Source organism: Hemitrygon akajei, chromosome 31 (genome assembly GCF_048418815.1).
Source record: "Hemitrygon akajei chromosome 31, sHemAka1.3, whole genome shotgun sequence".
NCBI lineage: Eukaryota > Metazoa > Chordata > Chondrichthyes > Myliobatiformes > Dasyatidae > Hemitrygon > Hemitrygon akajei.
Window position 1 is genome coordinate 32231706 of NC_133154.1, and position 20056 is coordinate 32251761.

General features: G+C 38.0%; 1 protein-coding gene across 2 annotated transcripts in view; it reads right to left on the minus strand.

Moving 5' to 3' along the window:
* The window catches only part of dlgap5 (discs, large (Drosophila) homolog-associated protein 5), a 57535-nt gene that overhangs the window by 17165 nt on the left and 20314 nt on the right, over window positions 1–20056 (minus strand). The window contains exons 4-14 of one of the 2 annotated variants that reach the window (XM_073033527.1): window positions 19066–19195; window positions 16911–16985; window positions 15144–15214; window positions 11528–11826; window positions 8350–8474; window positions 7918–8008; window positions 7075–7163; window positions 4863–5023; window positions 4039–4128; window positions 2151–2349; window positions 593–809 (exon numbers count right to left, since the gene is read on the minus strand). In XM_073033527.1, coding sequence (XP_072889628.1) covers window positions 593–809; window positions 2151–2349; window positions 4039–4128; window positions 4863–5023; window positions 7075–7163; window positions 7918–8008; window positions 8350–8474; window positions 11528–11826; window positions 15144–15214; window positions 16911–16985; window positions 19066–19195 — 1547 coding nt within the window. Of the gene's footprint in view, window positions 1–592; window positions 810–2150; window positions 2353–4038; window positions 4129–4862; window positions 5024–7074; window positions 7164–7917; window positions 8009–8349; window positions 8475–11527; window positions 11827–15143; window positions 15215–16910; window positions 16986–19065; window positions 19196–20056 lie in introns of both variants that reach the window. The other variant, XM_073033526.1, reaches the window with a different exon arrangement.

Consider the following 20056-nt stretch of genomic DNA (forward strand, 5'->3'; position numbering starts at 1 on the left):
AGGACTTTGTAACCTCCAAAAATGTAAGGTCTCTGCTTAATATTTGTTTTTTGGAAGCCAAACTCTGCATAGCCTATTCATGGAAAAAACCAACAACCAGTGGACTCTCACAATGGCTGAAAGGAATGACTTATCTTGCTCTAGAAAAGATAAACTACATCACAAAAAACAAACTTAGCAAATTTCGGGAAAGTTTCTGGAGAACAATAATCAGGATGATGAAAGTAATGAACTGAATCGACTGCTTTTTTAATGGTGGGGTCTTGGCTTTTTTCTGTGTTTTTTCTTCCTTTTGATTTCTTAAATATTTTATTTTTTCCTTTTCTTTAACTTTGTTGTACTTTCAAACCTACAGATGATCTAATGTGTTTTCTTCTCACTCTGTAAAAGCAATAAAGAGATGTTTATAACAAAATGAAACAGTGATGAAATTAAGAAACTTACTATACTAATTTGAACAACTGACAGGATGAAGGGATTCATGTGGATGCCATATGGTCTGGATTCATTCATTACTACAAAATACGGCAGGAATAAGCCAGACCCAATAGTCTGCACTTCTTGAAATAAACTTAGCAAGCAGGATACTTACCTCTCTCCAACCACAGAACTAAAGTCTGTCATTCCAAGCAATTCCATACTTGTCCTGGAATTGCAGCTGTCAGAAATTTGTTGGCTCTGCTTGCCTGCCATACACAGCATAGGAGAGGCAGGAAGGGTTGAAGAACAGAAACTTGATCTAGTGGTGCTGCATTGTTCTTTTGATCTTTGTTTTGATGCCCCGTCATTTGTACAAGTTTTGGGAGTTGCTAGATTAATGATAAAATTTCAAAGTTAATTGCTGTCACTTCAAAGTTCACATATCAAACAACTGATTCTAAATTTTGTTCTAGACAAACTACTCAGCAGCTACAGAATGAAAACAGTGTCTTTCATTGGCAACAGGCTCGTCTTTAATGTGACAGATTTAACTTGAATGCAATGGAATTTCATATTCTTGCTGCACTTGGGATACATAAGCTAATACAATCAGTCAGCATACTGGTTTATGCTGGTAGTTTCCAATCACATTTGAGTGATGGGGTTAGAAAAGGCAGAACTAACATCAGGCATTGCAATTTAGCAGAAATTCAAGGTAAATATCCAGTTAATTTGATCTGCTCAATCACTGCAAAAAGACAAACTAAGTTAATCTAATATTTTAACATATAGAACATAGAATAATACAGCACATTACAGGCCCTTTGGCCCACAATGCACCAACCCTCAAACCTTGCCTCCCATATAACCCCACACCTTAAATTCCTCCATACCTCCATAAGGTTGTTAAACCTTAAGTGTTGATGAATTGCAGACCAAAACATCAAATTATGGATACATAATATTTGCTAATTACAATAATTTGCTAAAGACTAAGCATACTTCTAAGCTAGGAGCATATGAAGTTACACAACTTTTGCAAAGATTATTGGATCAAACTTGTCGATTACTATCTCTGCCCAATAGATAGCCTGGGGTGATGAAACTCACAGCACCAATCCAGGGGAATGCTCAATTTGGATTGCTTCTCAGGGTCAGCTACAGAAACAGGAGTCTTTGGGGAAAGTTGGACTGCTTAATGGGAGGCTAAAGAGCCTACTTGAGGTTCAGACATTTAACGCATTGTGGTAGAGACCTGCTATTCTGAATCAGCAATATTCAAGCCATGCACTGTTGAGTCAAGAGCTAGAGTCAGAATCTGAGAGTTGTACACTACAAAGCCCTTTGACTCCAATATCCAATATCTCTACACAACTAATATCTTGCAGCCCAGACAATATCCTGATGAATCTCCACTTTATACTCAATTACATCCTTCCAAAAAGTGTGGGCAAAGGATTAAATACCCTTGACAATACAAACACCTTAAATTGAGTAATTTAATGCACATGGCACAAATATTTGAAAAATTAGACAGAAACATACACCAAGGTAGGTTAGAAATCAAGTTTTCTGGACCACAGAAGAGCAGCCATTGAAACTGTAGAAGAGCAGCAATCAAACAAGAATTTGAACAGAATTTGTCAAAAGGTATCAAGAAATCTGGAATGTCTGTACAAGTACATGTCTAACTTAGAAACATCGCACTGATCTGTGGCAACAAATCTTACCAGGAAAGATTTTTGCAGGACTCTCCACTCTGAAGAATCCTGCATCAAAAACAATGACATCACTTTGAGTTTCTTTTTTGTTGGAGTCAGCCATTCCCTCTTTCATTCTGGCCTTCATTGCTGCCTTCACAGCTGCCAAACGGCTCTTTGGTGCTGCACTGGCTTTTATTACTTCTTCTGGTTTGGACTTGGCAGTCTTCTTCTAAGTGAAAAAGCATTTAGTTAGTACATATGGAAAAAAACTTCATTAAATTCACACACAAATGTGTTTGAGTTCAAGAGCCGCATAGTAATATTCATGGTTAGACCAGACTTCGAATTGGTTCAGTTCTGTTTGCCTCACTATAGGAAGGATAGAGAGGATTTAGAGAGTGTACAGAGAACACTATCTGGATTAGAGAGCATGTCTCATGAGATGTTGAACAAGCCAGGGCTTTTCCCTTTGCAGGAAAAGAAGTGACATGATAAGCATAGTTTGAGTGGACAGGCTGCGACCTTCCCCATCCCCCAAGGCAATAATGGCTAATACAAGGGGGCATATTTTTGAGGTGATTGAATTATAGAGGATCTCAGGCAAGTTTACTTAATAAAAAACACTACAGAGAGTGGTGGGTGTATAGAATATGCAGCAAGTGGTGGTGGTAGACAATTGCCAATGCCATTAGGCTTTACAATTCTACCGCCAGGACTTAAGAACTTTTTAAAAGCTATTATTAATGCTTTTTGAGATGGTGATTTAGATGTATATCATATTTTTTTACTGAGTTAAGTATTGTACGTAATTAGTTTTGCTACAACAAGTGTATGGGACATTGGAAAAAAAGTTGAATTTCCCCATGGGGATGAATAAAGTATCTATCTATCTATTACTGTACATTAGGAGTGTCAAACTCATTTTAGGTCACGGGCCGGATTGAGCAAAATGCAGCTTCATGCGGGCCGGATCAGTCGGACGCGTGCGAACGCAGCTTTCGTTGCCTCCGTTTTTTCAGCCTGCTCTCGTGTCTCAGTCTCTGCTATAACTACAAAGTGTTTCACTTTACAAATTCCGTTTCTTATGAAGAAGTCTGCCGAGCAAGACTGCCGAATAAACACTAAAAACCCTGAAAACCTGGTACCTGAATAAACTCAGCATTAGCCATATCATACGCCATAGGCGCTTCGATTACTAGGGCCAGCTTTAATAGTAATTAGATATTATCTCGCGGGCCAAAGATAATTCCACCGCGGGCCGGATTTGGCCCGCGGGCCTTCAGTTTGACATATATGCTGTTGATTATGGATATTTAAGAAACTCTTGGATAGGCACATTGATGACAGAAAATGGAAGGCTATGCACGAGGGAAGGGTTAGATTGTTCTTAGATTGGGCTTGTACTGTGCTGTAGTGTTTTATATTCTATGTACTGTTTTCAGTTGATGTTTGCATCTTCAGAAAATATTACCTCTTTGAAACTGGTATTGCCTAATAAAGCCATTATTTAAACAGATTCAGACAACTGCTATACTCTTCCCAAAGGCTTTATAGGAGGAAACAGGAGGTAGTTGAATGGTCACCCAAATCCTTCAACTATTTTAATCTTTGTAGGACGTATTGACAGATTTAAAAAAAAAATCCCTCGACTGCTATAGCAATCTCATTTAAAAACAATAAAAATTATGGGCTTGAAGATGGCTTCTTACAAAAAAAACCTATTAATTTGATAATTTTTGGACCTTGGAACGACACTAAAGACATTGGTCATGGGCAGAAGGGACTGAACATTGACAAACATTGTAGGTTTCAAAGTTGACTAGAATGCTCACCAATATTTATACACTTTTCTGTGTAAAGATACAACTCAACCATCAAGTAACTGTTCTAGATTCTTAAATTTCTAATCCTTTACCTTGACCACTCTTTTGGGTGATGATGGCTCCTCCCAGTTATTTGCTTGAATCTTCTTCAAATGCTCAAATTTTTTATTCACATCTTCAACCTGGAGAGAAAAGATAAAAAAAATAGATGCAAAGGTAAAAAGTTAGATAGCACATTGAAAATACAAGTCAGGGACTGGAAACTGGAGTAGCCAGACAGCTTTGTATTTTAAAAATGCAAGGACAATAGCTTTGAGAACAAATTTCATTTTATGCTTTAACTCCATCTCCATTTTCACTACATTAGTCAGTTTAAATAAAAAACTATGGATTGTCATTTAGATTCAACTAATGCATAGCAGGGGATTATAGTTGGCAAATTCATTCAAGTACCTCCGACTAGGTGGAACCCTGGCAAAGGAAACTCTTGCCCAGTTTTCTCTTTACCTTGCTGTACCATTTGCCTAGCACTTGCATTTCTTATTCTTGTGACCTTTGAAAAGAACTGGTCAATTCCTCAGATTAGCAGTAACAAGCTCTGGCCATAGTCAGGGGAACTGGAGAGATCCAAATTACTACAACATCTCACTGATTTCTTTTCCAAGCGCTTGTGGGTGCACTAAAGATCAATACCTTAATCTCCCAGCTGCCCCAGCCACTTCTAATTTACTTGTGGAACCACAAGATACCAATATGAGGTCAATAAACTCAGGGGAGGAAATATAGAACACAGATCTTCTCAATCCACCAATAAAATGTGATTGCATTCTTCTGAAAAGAAGAAAGTCAGTTCCAATTTATTCATAGGAACTGATTTGAAGTTGTTTTAAGGAGTCAAAAGGAAGCCTTCAGATACCTGGAAGTAGATCATGTCCCAAAACCCTTCAAGATCTGCACAGGTGACTTCTTTTTCACTCGTCTTGAACTCGCAGTTGTCGATAAGACCATTAAACTGTTTAAATCGCTCAGCCATGAGGAGGCGTGCCTGTCCCACAGATGAACGAATCAGGTCCTTAACTAGCCAAAAAGTAATATTTTTGATTATGAGTCAGACTCTAAGCAGCTTATCCGATTTTTCCTCAAGACACAATTTTGCAAAATGATACTGCGGACTGAAAGTAAAGATTATAGATTATAAATTCAATTACAGCAAATTATCCACTAGAGTAAAAGATTAAAATAGAATTAAGTGTATGTGTTGACTGGGATGTAAAATGATAAAATGCACATTAGGCAAAATCTAATTATTAGACAACCTACAGATTACAATAACAGTAGCCATCCTCAACACTATTGCAAAAGAGGGTGCAAAAAATTTGAACAAAGACAGGTTACTGAAGACTAGTTTATACTTCAGAATACATCCCAATTGACATTAAAGACGAATATCAATTAGATTTTAACTATTTATCCCCTCTGTAATAATTCAAATAGATTATCAGAGTAAATAAGCAATACTGATATAATACGTAACACAATAATGATACACTCAGGGCACCATTAGGCACACCTGTATGTTAATACAAATATCTAATCAGCCAATCATGTGGCAGCATCTCAATGCATGCAGAGATGGTCAAAAGGCTCAGATATTGTTTATACCAAACAGCAACAGGGAAGTAATGTGATCTGAGTGACTTTGACTATGAAATTGTTATTGATGCCAGACAAGGGTGATGGGAATATCTCAGAAACTGATCTCCAGGGATTTTTCAGTCTCTAGAGTTCAGAGAATGGTGTGGAAAAACAAAACATTGTGATCAGCAGTTCTGTGGGCGAAAACATCTTGGAGAGGTCAGGAGAATGGCCAGACTGGTTCGAGCTGACAGAGAGACAACAGTAACTCAAATAACCACATGTTACAACAGTGGTCTGCAGAAGAGCATCTCTGAACACACATATTAAACCTTAAAGTAGGTGGGCTATAGTAGAAGACTAAACAGATTCCACTCATGCGGCCACTTTATCGAGTATACTCCAGTATCTAATAAAGGGGTCACTAAGTGCAAGTCACTGAAATTATATAGAATCTTGGTGACACTACCTGAAATACTAGTTGTGCTAGTTTAACCAAAGATAGAAACAATAAGTAAATCTACATCACAATCTCCAGTTAAACACTTTGCAATCAATTAAGTCAATAACTCAATAAATTAATTTTTGTATTTATGCATTGGGACTCATGTAACTGCTTAGCATTTTTAGAAATTTGCCAATATCATAAAATTTAAAACAAACCAAATTCAAACTTACTAGGTTCCAGTGCTCAAATTCGGTGTCTTCATCATTGACACTGTTTGCAAAAGAGAAGGCAAGGATACAAGCATACAAAGTATCCTTAAGCCTTTGGCTTCAACTCTTTGAAGTTGTGTTCAACCTGATGCAATGCCATTAGTTTTTGGAACAGTGAATAAACTGCAGTCCTTTTGGTTTAAGTGGCAGCATAGCACACAAACTAGGAAAAATCCATACCTACTTAAGATTCTGTTTTTAAAAAAATGGAAAATAGCTCAGAAACTGCAAAAAGCCATGCTTAGTTTAGTTACATGATAACCAAAGGCAGTGAAGCTGCATGCCAATTAGAGTAAAGTCATCTTAAGATTTCACATGCCATTCATTTGATTAGCCTTCAAACAGAATCATGGTCTGAAACATTTCAAAGGGTAAGATGACATTGTTCAACAATTCTCAACCAATTCTCAACCAGTATGTTCATACAACTAGTGACCCCATTCCCCAAGAAATACAATAAAAATAATAAATAATTTCTATTGAGGGATGGTACAAGGGCCACCAATGGTAGGATCTAACCAAGATAACTGAGATTGCATAGTTTGGAAGAATGAGAGTTAATTTGAGACATAAAAGATCTTGATGGGGTTGTTAGGTGTATGACAATAAGGGATTGATGGTTCAAGAGTTAAATTCTACACAGGAGGGATCTGGAGAGCCAGTTATTAAAGAAAAATAGACACTTTTTGGATACAAAGGGAATTGAAGGATTTGACGTTGGCGAGATAATAGATTTGTTTACTATAATTGGTATTAACTCACGAAGTCCATCTTACCACGATCTGGGACCGCCTCAGAATTTACCCATTCATTCCACTGCTGGCAGTGCAGACTCAAATTCTCTGTCTCTGATACAATTACTCCTCTGTAAGAAAGTTATGAATGAGTTCACACTGAGAAGGTTTAAGCTACTTCCTCCATATACCCCAACAGACCTAAGCCATTTCTGATGTGGCCTAGCTAGTGACCCCAACATCCACCAGAAAGATGACCCTACAATGACCAAGGCATTTTGCTAAATTATTTAGATGCAATCTGGATTAGTAAAGCCAATGAGAACAAAAGCTTCCATAGGCTATCCATTTAATCTTATTTTCCAAATTTCTTGTTTAAGTAAACAAAATTTATTTTTTTTAAAACAAAAACAGTGTAATCTGTTTCAGTAGAAGGCAATATCTGATGTTAAACTAATTTGCCATCCTTTTGATGTTAATACACTCATTAATGTAAATCTGTACAAAATCTTATTACAACTAGACACAGTAGCATGATACAATTCTCAAAAATGGTCGGTCAACTCTGCCCTCCATGATTCCGACTTGTAGCTAGCCAGATTGGAAACAAAGCTCTAATCATACATGTTGGAAAAGAATCAGACATCCACTTAGTCCACTCCAAATGCCCCACAAAAGACTAGAAAAATACACCAAGTTAAAGTAGGTCTGGTCAAAACACTGAACCTTACCATGACTAAACTACTTTTGCAGAACATTTGAGATCCTGTTGGCTCTACATGAGTATTACTATCCGAGCATTAGAAGAGCATGAAACTGCATTTCTTATAAAATTGGATTAGATACACTAAACCAATCTTTTCAATGTCACTACTGCATGCTAACCTGAAATAGGCAACATCATGGACTGATTCGCTGTCAGCAGTTGATGAGCATCCAAAAGGTTGTGCTTTATTGGTCTCTGAAATTTCAAAAGCTGCCATTTGATGGGGTGGGGGGGGGGGGGGGGGAGAGAGAAGGAATAAAGTCAAGATTTAAAGATCACAATCAAATGGATCTCAATCTCCACCCCCACCTAGACTAATAAACTGAAGCCTTTTATACAAATAGCTAAAGCCAGGTAAATATAACCCAAGACTGCTCTGTTAAGTAAAAGAAATAAAAACTGAAAATAAACCAGTTTAAAAATTATTCCAGAAAAATAGGAAAATTAAACGTAGAGCCTGCTATTGTGCCAGGCATGGTAGTTGCACAAGGATTATATTGTGACAGAATTAATTACTCAGCCTATGAGAAGTGAATATATAATGCACTTACCAGTCCCAACAGGTTCTTCATTTTTTGCTTCAGGCATGTTTGATGATTCAACTCCTAATTCACAAGCATTTCCTGTTGACTTTGCTACAATATTCGCTGTTGTAGAGGAGTCTGTGTTACTTTTCCTGAAAAGGAGAGGATAATTCTCAATTACTGTTATGGCAGGATTAATATGGAGTGTAAGAACATGGATCAAACACCAATTAAAAAGAAAATATGAAAAAAACAGTTGGAACGAGGGGCTATAGAAAACTGCCCCTCATTCCGACTGTTTAGATGTAGCCTAAAGTAGGCATGTTACAATCATACTGAATTGTGGGTGAGGGGGTAGGTTTGAGGATCCAAATGGTTTACATCTGCACTGCATCTTCTTAGAGACAGTCCTTATGAGTGAAGCAAATTCAAGGCAAACAACCAAAAGAACTGCAGCTTGAAGTATATGGGACAACACATGGTAGTCAAGATCTGTCATCAACATAGAATTTAAATATTCTTGGTCTTCCCATGGACAATTTTAGAATATTAAGGGGTAAACAGTGGAAAGATAGAGCTGTCTGGTAATAAGGCAAAGAATACCAGGACAAGAGACCACTCCTGTCATAACAGCTCAAGTGTACTTGCAAAATGTTCTTAAAACTTCAATTAGATTTTCACCAATTGCAACACAAACAGCCAAGACAGGAATAAAGATAGGCCATTTGGCCCTCAAATCTGCTCTGCCATTCCATCATGGCTGATTTATTATCAGCCTTAACCCCATTCTCATGCCTTCTCCCTGCAACCTTTGATACCTTTACTAATCAAGAACCTATCAACCTTCACTTTAAATACATCAATAACCTGGCTTTGACAATCAATTCCATAGAATCACTATCCTCTGGCTAAAAAAATCTCTCCTTTGTTCTAAATGGACGTCCCTCTATTCTCAGGCAGTGCCTTCTGGTCCTAGACAGTCTACAGGAAACATCCCCTCCACGTCCACTATCTAGGCTTTTCAGCATTCAATAGGTTTCAACGACCCCCCCCCCCCAACATTCTTCTAAACTCCAGTGAGTACAGGCCCAGAGCCATCAAACACTGCTCATACGTTAACCTTTTCATTCCTAGAATTATTCCTGTGAATCCTCATCTGGACCCTCTACAGTAACAGCACATATTTTCTTAGATAAGTGGCCCAAAATTGCTCAATATTCAAAATGCAGTCTGACCAATGCTTTATAAATGCCTCAGCATTACATCCTTACTTTTACATTCTAGTCCACTCAAAATGAATGCTAACATTACATTTTCTTTTCTTACTATTGACTCACCAGCAAGTTAACCTTAAGGAATCCTGCACCAAGACTCCCAAGTCTCTGAACCTCGGATTTCTGAATTTTCTCTGTTTAGAAAATAGTGCACAACCTTATTCCTTCTACCAAAGTCCATGACCATAGACTTCCCAAAACCATATTTAATCTGCTACTTTGTCCATTCTCCTAATCTGTCCAAATCATTCTGCAGACTCACTGCTCCTCCACCCATCTTCGTATCACATGCAAAGGTGGTCATCTAAAATCATTGACAAATTATGTGAAAAGCAGTCCCAAAACCAAACCTTGCAGAACACCATTAGTCATCAGCAGCCAACCTGAACAAAACAAAGCCCCCTTTATTCCCACTCTGCCTTCTGCCAAACAGCCAAAGCCCTGTCCCTGTAATACCATGGACTCTTGCTAAGCAGCCGTGGTCAGGCAAGATTTCCCCTTAAGGAAACTGTGCTGATTTTGACCTATTTTATAAATGCATCTCCAAGTACCCAAAAAAACCCCTCACCCTTATTAGACACCAACATCTTCCTAACGATTGAGGTCAGGCTAACTGGCTTTCCTCCATTTTAAACAAGGAGAGTGACATTTGAAGTTTTCCAGTCACCCAGAACCATTTCAGAATCTAGCAAAAAACACTTATTGTCTGCTACTTTTTGTCCCCCCATTTCTATTTCCCCAGTATAATTTTCCAGTCGTCCCATATCTCTATTTAAATGAAAAAACTGCATTCTCAGAATTGGCTGGCTTACCGTCACATTTCATCTTTTCTCTCCTTGTGGCTTTTCTTCAGTTGCCTTTTATTGATTTTTAAAAACTTCGTTTTTTTTTGCTATATTATTTGTCTTTTGCTTTTATGCAGCCTTCGACAGCCACAGTTGCATCATCCTCCCTTTAGAATACTTCATTGGGATCATCTACCCTGCACCTTCAGAAATGGTCCCTGAAACTTCAGCAATTGCAGTTCTGCTGTCATCCCTGCTAGTGTCCCCTTCCAATCAACTTGGGTGGGCTCCTCTCGTGCCTCAAATTCCCTTTACTCCACTGTAATAATCATACATCTGACTTCAGCTTTCTCCTCAAATTGCAAGGTGAAACCTATCATATCATCACTTTCTCCCAAGGGTTCCTTTACATTAAGCTCTCTAGACAAATCTAGTTCATTACATAACACCCAATCCAGAATTGCCTTTCCTCTAGTGGGCTCAACCACAAACTACTATAAAAAGCCATCTTGAAAATGTTCGATAAATTTCCTCTTGGCATCCAGCACCAACCTGATTTTCTTAATCTACCTGCACATTGAAATCCCCCATGACTACTCTAACATTACCCTTTGACATGCCTTTTCCATCTCCTGTTGTAACTTGTAGCCCCATCCTGGCTACTGTTCAGACCTGTATACAACTTCCATCAGGATCCTTGCAGTCTCTTCACTCAATCCACAAGGCTGCTACACCTTCCCACCTTATTGCAGCTTTAAGGATTTGATTTCATCTTTAAGAAAATCTCAGCCTCTCCCTCTGCCTACCTGTCTGTCCTTTCGATACAACGGATATACTTAGATGTTAAACTCCCAATTATGGTCTTAAAGCATTGCCTACTACTTCATACCTGCCAATCTCTATCTGCGCTACAAGATCTAACTTATCCTCCATTCTGCATTCAAATACAACAGCTTCAGTGCTGTATTCATCACCCTGAAGTTACACTTCAAGCTGATCCAACTCATCTCACTGACTGCCATTCTGCAGTATCAACTGCCTGTCTCACTATACACCATCTGTTTATCTCTCAATTTCCCCATTCTTCAACCCACTCAAAAAAGTGGATAACTTCATTACTGGACACAAGCTTTAGACATTACTTACAAATGGTGTTTGGCAGGACTCCAGGTATGAGAGCTAAAAAAGCTATTCACACTTCGTGGGCTTAGGGGGGTAAATTTGAACTGGGCAAATCCAGGCACAGGTTCAAAGACGTAGTTTTCAGGGGCAAATGAGACTTTCTCCTCCTCAGTTTCAACATCTATGTCTGCACTCAGTGGCTGTCGGTCCCCCTCTTCATTCTGAGCCAATAAGATGCCAGAAGTCTGTGACAGAATCTCTTCTTCAGGAATGGCCTTCATACATGGCTCTACACAAGGGTCAGACTTTGGCTTTGGAGGAATCTGCAAAATAGATTTGATTCAATCCATTTAAGTGCTAGTTTAAATATAAACTGCAAGCAGAAGAAGGTAATAGCAACATTTTTAGACCTCTGATGTCCAAAATTCTCCCTTCTGGAAGTGTGTAGGTACATTAAAACAAACTTCATACAATCTTAATTTGATTAATTATTCTCGTAGCCTCCACTCCCCTTACCTCAGTCTCTATACTGCACTGTAATGCATTTGCATCATAAACAGTATTTATGCACATATCTGTACACAACTTTTATATTTTAATGTAATTCTTTACTCTTTAGAATTGAATGTTGTTTTTTGTTGCATGTCGCACCCTGACCAACACAGCACAGAAAATGTCCAACCATGTAAATGTACGTGGCAAATAAAGTTGATCCATGAACCCTGAATGGACATTATTCAGTTATAACACTGAATAGCCAGAAAGCAAATTTAGTCACATGTAAACAAAATAAAAATGACAAAATTATACAGTTCCACTTCAGTTATTTGCAAGTCCAGCAAATTCCGTAAAGTTCTTGCTTGACCAGTGTGAAAGCACCAACTGGACTGGATAATTTTGGAGTCTTATCACGTGAAGATAAAACTTTGGCAGATTAATAATCCACAATTTATCAGCTTGACTGCAACTGAGGAAATACAATTTCAAGTATTGAGATCTTGAGTCCAATAGATGTGATTTGATTCAATCCATTTTTCAACCCCAACAATGATGCTTCTGTGGTTAAACAAGTCCAGGACCATGATCATGGAATTTAAATTCAGGTGATTGAGTGGAGCATACAATATTTAGACAAAGATTCTGCAGATAATGGAAATCCAGAGGAGCTCAAAAAAAAATGCTAGAGGAACTCAGCAGGTCAGGTAGCATCCATGGAAGGGAATAACCAGTTGACGTTTTTGGGCCAAAATACTTCATCTGGACTAGCAAGGGGGCGGAAGTTAAGAGTAAGAAGGTGGGGAGATGGGGAAGGAGTACAAGCTGGCATCTGAGAGGTGAAACCAGGTGAGTGGGGGTGGGTGATGGGATAAAGTATGGAGTGAGGGGGGTTGATAGGTGGAGGTGGTTAGGTGCTGAAGAAATTGGATCAGAGAGAACAGTGAACCATGGGAGAAAGGTAAACAGGAGAGGCAGCAGCAGGAGGTGGTTCTCTAATTGCATACTTGTACAGTCCAGCTTAAACGACAGATCCACAATAACGTGGCCAACAAATAGACAAGGTTCAATGAATCTTACAAAGTTCTCTCAACAAAACCTCAAGGAATAAATATGTGAGGAAGTTCCTTTGGAAAGGTAAGATGTCAAGAATATCGTTGGAAAAATTGACATGGAAATTTGATCTAGGAGGGTTACAACTTCCAAATTTTAAGAATTATTATAAAGCAAATCAACTTAGATTTATTGCATCTTTTTTTGATAAAGATAAACAGGCATGGATTAGAATAGAACTAGATAAAATAGGAGAAAATACACCAGAAGATTTTATATATAAATGGGAATCTAAATGGATACGGGAAAAGAAAGAATCTCCTATATTAAAACATTTGATTGATTTATGGAATAAAATAAATGTTGATGAAATAAGGAATTCTTTATTAGCAAAGAGATCTTTAATTCAAAATAGACTTATTCCTTTTACAATGGATAATCAACGTTTATATAATTGGTTTCAAAAAGGGATTAGATATATAGGAGATTGTTTTGAAGGAGGTATATTAATGTCATTTGATCAATTAAAGAATAAATACAAAATATCAAACAACACTCTTTTTTGTTACTTCCAATTAAGGGCTTATTTAAGAGAAAAATTGGGTCAAACAATGTTATTGCCGAAATCTAATGAAATAGAAACTTTAATTCAAAAAGGAAAAACTAAAAAATTTAATTCTTGTATGTATAGTTTGATTCAAAAACAGGTAATTAAACAAGGAATCCATAAGTCAAGACAAAAATGGGAAACTGACTTGAATATTAAAATTGAAGAAACAAATTGGTCAAGACTATGTCTTGATAGTACGACAAATAAATGTCCAGTTAAGATTAGTGCAATATAATTTTTACATCAATTATATATTACACCACAAAAAATAAATAAATTAAGCCCAAATTTATCTGATCAGTGTTTCCGATGTAACCAAGAAATTGGTACTTTTTTACATTCTACCTGGTCTTGTTCTAAAATTCAACCTTTTTGGACAAATTTAAGAGTTTTACTGGAACAAATTATTGGAACACAACTTCCGCATAACCCAATATTATTTTTATTAGGTGATATTGAAGGGATAAAACCGAAACCCAAATTGAATAAATATCAGAAAGAATTCATAAAAATTGCACTGGCAGTAGCCAAAAAGGCTATTGCAGTTACTTGGAAATCGGATTCATACTTAAGTATAGATCGTTGGAAGAATGAAATTTCCAGCTGTATTCCACTTGAAAAAATTACTTATAATTTAAGAGATAAATATGAAACATTTTTGAAAATTTGGCGCCCTTATTTACAAAAGACAGGATTAAATATATAGGTGCTTCGAAGATAAAATAATTGGTTATTCAGGGAAATAAATAAATATATATATACTAAAGTTATTATGAACTCCGTGGAGCATGTGGGGATCTTCCGATATCCAGACATTCTTTCTTTTTTCTTCTTTTTCTTTTCTTCCATAGGGATGTTAGGGGGGAGGGGTTAAGGGTAGATAATTTTTTTTTCTTCCGTAATCATTTGAAAACTCAATAAATTAAAAAAAAACAAAACCTCAAGGATGGGTGCCCAAAACTGAAAATGTTGACCTACAAACAACCACACCTTACAGATCATCTCAAACCCTTTTGTGAAGGGTTACCATCACAAGGGTTGCCCTTTGAAGCCATGATACCTGTAGAAGCATCAAATATGGGCAATGGCTAAGCATGTCGAGAAAGAGTACACAATACACCCAGGTCAAAGAAGACATGAGCATAGCAACAATGAGAACTGGGAAAGATCAGGTGGTTCTGAGCAGGAAATAACTAGGACTACAGCTCCTCAAAAAGAAAGTGCTTGACATTTCCTGCTACAAGAATTCTATGTAAGGTAAAGCAGCAAGTAAAGCAGTTAGCCTGGATGTTTTCTTTAAAAAACATAAGCCACAGACCAGCTCATTTCCCCAGCAGGAAGCCCATGGCCATACTTTAAGGTTTGACAAGCAAGATTGGAGTTACAAACTGGGAAGTATTAACAACTCCAATTTAAATTGTGATACAGGTTTAACAGTTGCTTCAGTGAGTTTAGAAATAGAAAATGCAAGAACAAACTTACTGGTTTGCAGCTTGAAACTTCCCGTGACTTGCCTGTGTTTCTTGGTTTGCTTGATATTGTAGGCTTGGTAGCTAAAAAAAAAAAATGAGTATCAAATTTTTTTATTTAAGTCACAGCCAAATACAAGTTGCCACTGAGGTCCAACTACTTATGTACAAGATGCCAGAATTAAAGACATCAACCAGCTAGGTTGAAATTTTGCCAGAAAGCAAAGAATTTGAAAACTAGACAATTGGACAATGTTCAAAGTAACTTTCTACTTTGTGGTTTTGTCTTTCCAGAATACTGAAAGGGGTTCGAATTAAGGAAGAGGAAAGCTATGCCAGCAATCTACCCATCCAGCAAATGGATCTTCTTACCCAAGGTTGCATTCAGTGTGATAATATAGTAGATTCCAGTCAACTGGCCATCAGTTGTGGGGGCAGCTACTTAGCTGGGAAACTATGCTGCTTAATTGGGACAGAAGACTGTTGTTGAACAGTTTCTAATTAGCATTAGGCACATGTACTTGTGCTACCACACTACACGGTGCTTGGAGCAAACAGTTTCTAAAATATCAATTGGTTGTGTTCAATAAACATTTATTTTTGTCACTGATAGTCAATGAGAAATGAGTTGCTGCTCAGAACTGTTTTGCTCACTGTGGTTTCAAGCATTTAGGCTTGTGACAGAAATGGCTGGGAGTGAAAATGAAACAAATTTATTACTTCAAATTAACTACGAAGAATTTGAAGGTATTGATAATCATCTTGAATGTTACAATGGAAGATGCAGCCATCAAAAGCACTGCATGAAGGCAGCCCATGATCTGTGCTAGGTGTCTGTAGTGTTCTTTTGACTGTAAAAGAGCAAAATCAGAAGTGTATACTGGATAAAATCCTCCATTGATAACTTAGGAACTAATAGTTTTATAGTACTGTAGTAGTATTGGCAGTGTTCATAATTTGTTATTCAGTTAAACAGTAGTTTGTCTTTTTAAAATATATATATTTTAACATTTCCATGAAATTCCAGCTAATGGGGCAGCCACTTAATTGTGCCAAAACGTACTTGTCCTCACGTGCCCCAAGTAATTGGAATTTACTGTAACGTGTAAGAATATTGTCACATGGTAGAATATCTCAGTTGCCAAACAAGCAAAAATCTGGCATTTTATCACAAGGTTGTGCATAAATTTTGCTCCATACAGCTGCCATTTTGCTTACATTTCAACTGCAGTTGATTTTGTTGGCAACATCCCAAAGTCAAGTGACTGTGCCAAACACTGTCTGCACCACTACATCTGTCACTGGAAAAAGCACTTTAATTTCTGACTCCAGTATATCATTCCCCTTGTCAGTAGTTCCACTGGGCTCTGGAGGATTTCCATGTTTGATCCTCCGCACCTTAACCCCAATCATGCGTAGATTATTTCCAGAGTAAAATAGTCAAACCCAATGAGTAACAATTTTTAGTATAAAACTGGAGATGGAACCAAGTAGCTGTAAATTAATTTCAAGAACTCCCTTTCTTGCATTCATTGCCAATTATTGCTAGTCTATATTGATCAGGCAGAGCATGCAGTGAGGGGAACAGGTTAACATTTTATTGGTTGCTCATCAGCTTTTGACAACAATTCACCTTTAATAAAATGGCATCATGCACATGGAACAAGTAGATTTTATCCATCCCCAATTACAGGTAGTAAGAGCACATTTATCTAGTTCAATTACTCAGTTAACATGCAAAATAGTTACCTGCCATGAAATGACCAAGCATGGAACATACCTGGAACAGGTGCAGGAACTTTTGGTTCCAGCCGCTTCCTCAACTGTAACTGTGTAGCAGCTGCAGTTCTGACATCTAGAGTTTTGGCAAGACAGTTATCAGAATTACAATGACTGAATACTGCAACCGCGGATTCAGAGCACTTGAAAGATAGTTTGCAAGACAGACCAGAAGTTACTACCTGCCAAGTACACACTTTTATTAAAATGAACAAAGGCTGGCATTAAAATTAATGATCACAGAAAGTAAACTGCACAATGGAATAACAGGATTTGAGTAGGGTAAAATATACTAAGGCAAGAGCAAAAACTGAGATATTAATTTATCTGCACACTTTTAATCCAGTGAGCCATTTTGATTTCAATTTTAATTATTCATATAAATGCTTGAGCTCTGTTTTATTAAAAGCAGTATATTACATACCTGACAACTCGACAGTTGAAACTAATTAAAATGTAAATCTAAAAATGTGCTTTGTTGGTGCAATCCAATTGAGGTGGTAATGCCAATTCAGAACAGGAAAAACTAAGTTTTCATGTTGTCCACCTCTGCCCTAGCAATTCTCAAAAGGTTTCTCAAAACTGCCCCATTTTGCCATGGAGATCAGAGCAATTACTCCCAACATACACTTTCCCCAAGTGCTGACAAACTTCTCCATTCCCTTCCTACCTACTGTAAATCTTAGAACCAGAGCAAAATAGCATGGGCCTTTCTATGCTCTTACCCAGCTCAGCAAAAATTTTTCTAGCTATGGTTGCACAAGGGCACACTATACTCTGTGGTGGTTCCAAACATTGCACTTCATTACTGCAAGATTGGCCATTTTGATATAGGATACTTGTCATAACTTTGTCTACTGGCATTTTAGACAGCAGCCAGGTGATGATATCCCAAAGGGCCTGTCCAGCACAGCTCCATTAGTACTGCAATGAAATCTTAAATGTTTCTGACAGTTATCTTTACAATGAATCTCCAATGACCTAGATTTATCTACTCAGTCGAATCTTGCATTTGTTTAAATGCACTCAGTGGCTACTTTATGTACACCCACATGGTCAGGTTTAGTAGTTTTTCAGACCAAACATCAAAACGGGAAGAAATAAGATTCAAGTGACTTTGACTGGAAAGACCGTCGGTGCCAGACCAGGTGGTTTGAGCATCTCAAACTGCTGATCTCTACATCAGCCTCTGGAGTTTACAGAGAATGACATGAAAAAAAAACACATTCAGTGAGTGCCAGTACAGTGGGCAAAAATGCTTTTAAAGACAGAGGTCAGAAAAGAATAGCCAGACTGGTTCAAGCTGATAGGAAGGTGACAGTAATTTAAATAACTGTGTTACAACAGTTACATTTTGGGCCAAAATCTCAACAGTGCTTTTTCCCTATAGATGCTGCCTGACCTGTTGAGTTCCTCCAGCATTTTGTGTTGCTCAGATTTCCAGCATCTGCAGATTCTCTCTTGCTCATGCAAACAGAAATGAGCCACAACATTCCAAACCAAAATGAGTCCTTAGATTTGAATCCCCGAAGTAGGCCCAAAGCCTCAGTATTTAGTTCATATTAGCGGGGCAAGTCACTGCAAAGTTCACAGACATGAAGCAGTCTCACAGCCTTAGTGTTGCAGAAGGAGCCCCCAGACTATGGGCAGGCACTTAAATCTGTGGATCTATTCTGCCTTGTCAACAGTTCAGGCTGGTGGTGGTGTAATGGTGCAGGGAATGTTTTCTTTGCACACATCAGGCTCCTTACTACCACTGTGCACCGTTTAAACACCACAGCCTACTTTAGTATTGTTACTGACCACGTGCATCCCTTTATGTGCAGTCTACAGTCTTCTAATAGCTACTTCCAGCAGGATAACGTGCAATGTCACAAAGCATAGATCTCAAGCTGCAACTGTGTGATGCTGTCAACATGGACCAGGATCTCCACGGAATGATTCCAGCACCTTGCTGAATCCATGCTGTTCTAGAGGGCAGAAGGGCATCCTCTTCAGTACTAGAAAGATGTACCCAAAAGCCACTGAGTGCATTTCTTATTGTAATTTTATAGTATTTTTTATTGCACTGACCGCGAAATAAAAAATTTACAGCATGCAGTACGCCAGTAATATTAAACCCGATTCTGATTTACGCGAGGTTGTTATAAAATTACCTTCTTTCTCCCTTGCAGCTGGTACTTTTGTCCCAGCTTTTTGATTCACTCTTTGTTGCTGGGTCCTGGATCCCAAGGGCATTGTACAATTGGTCTTATTAATTGCCATATTGGCTTTGACAGTGCCACCCTGTGAACAGAGTAAAGAACAAAGCTAGAAGCATTCAGCACCTCAAGCCAACTCTTCCGTATGGAATATGGCTAATGTACTGCATCTTTACTGTAGACGGTCCACATTCTGTACTATTCCTATATCCCTTCATTCGCTTATGACAAAACCTTCGGTTTAAATGAATGTAATGACCAAGACAGTTTCAAAAATACACAGAGTATTCACAGAGTAAATTTCACACTTCACTCCCGAACAATGCACTTGTAGTATAGGATAGTCAATCTATGAAATTCCTTGCCGCAAGTGGCTGTGGAGGCCAAGTCATGAGGATATTTAAAGTGGAAGGTGATACGTTCTTGATTAGTTAGGGCATTAAATGTTACAGGGAGAATGCAGGAGAGTAAGTCAGCTATGATGGAATGGCAGAGCACATTCAAAGGTCTGAATACCTAATTTTCCTTGTCTTGTACGCAGACATTGACTCCTGGCTCTCAACTCTTTGCCATGAAGAACACCCTTCTTTATCCATCCTGCCACTTAGTCCAGTTAGTGCTTCAAGACAATCTCTGGAATAGGTGTGACACATCTTCACGCTTCCTTAATTGCGGATGTTAGTTTTGGAAAAGCAAACCAAAGGAGTGCACAATATTCTCAGCAAGGCCCTACACACTTCTTTACCCATATTTATATCCTCCAGCAACAAGGCCAACATGCCATCACCTCTCCCATTGTTAAACCTGCCAGCTTTCAGGTACGCATGACTGTCACAACTTTGTATTAAACAGGCAAAGTGATTAACAGATATCCTTTCAAATTATATATCATTTGCCATGCTCTTTGCTCACTTAACAAAACTCTGCTCGCTATATTCTTTACAAT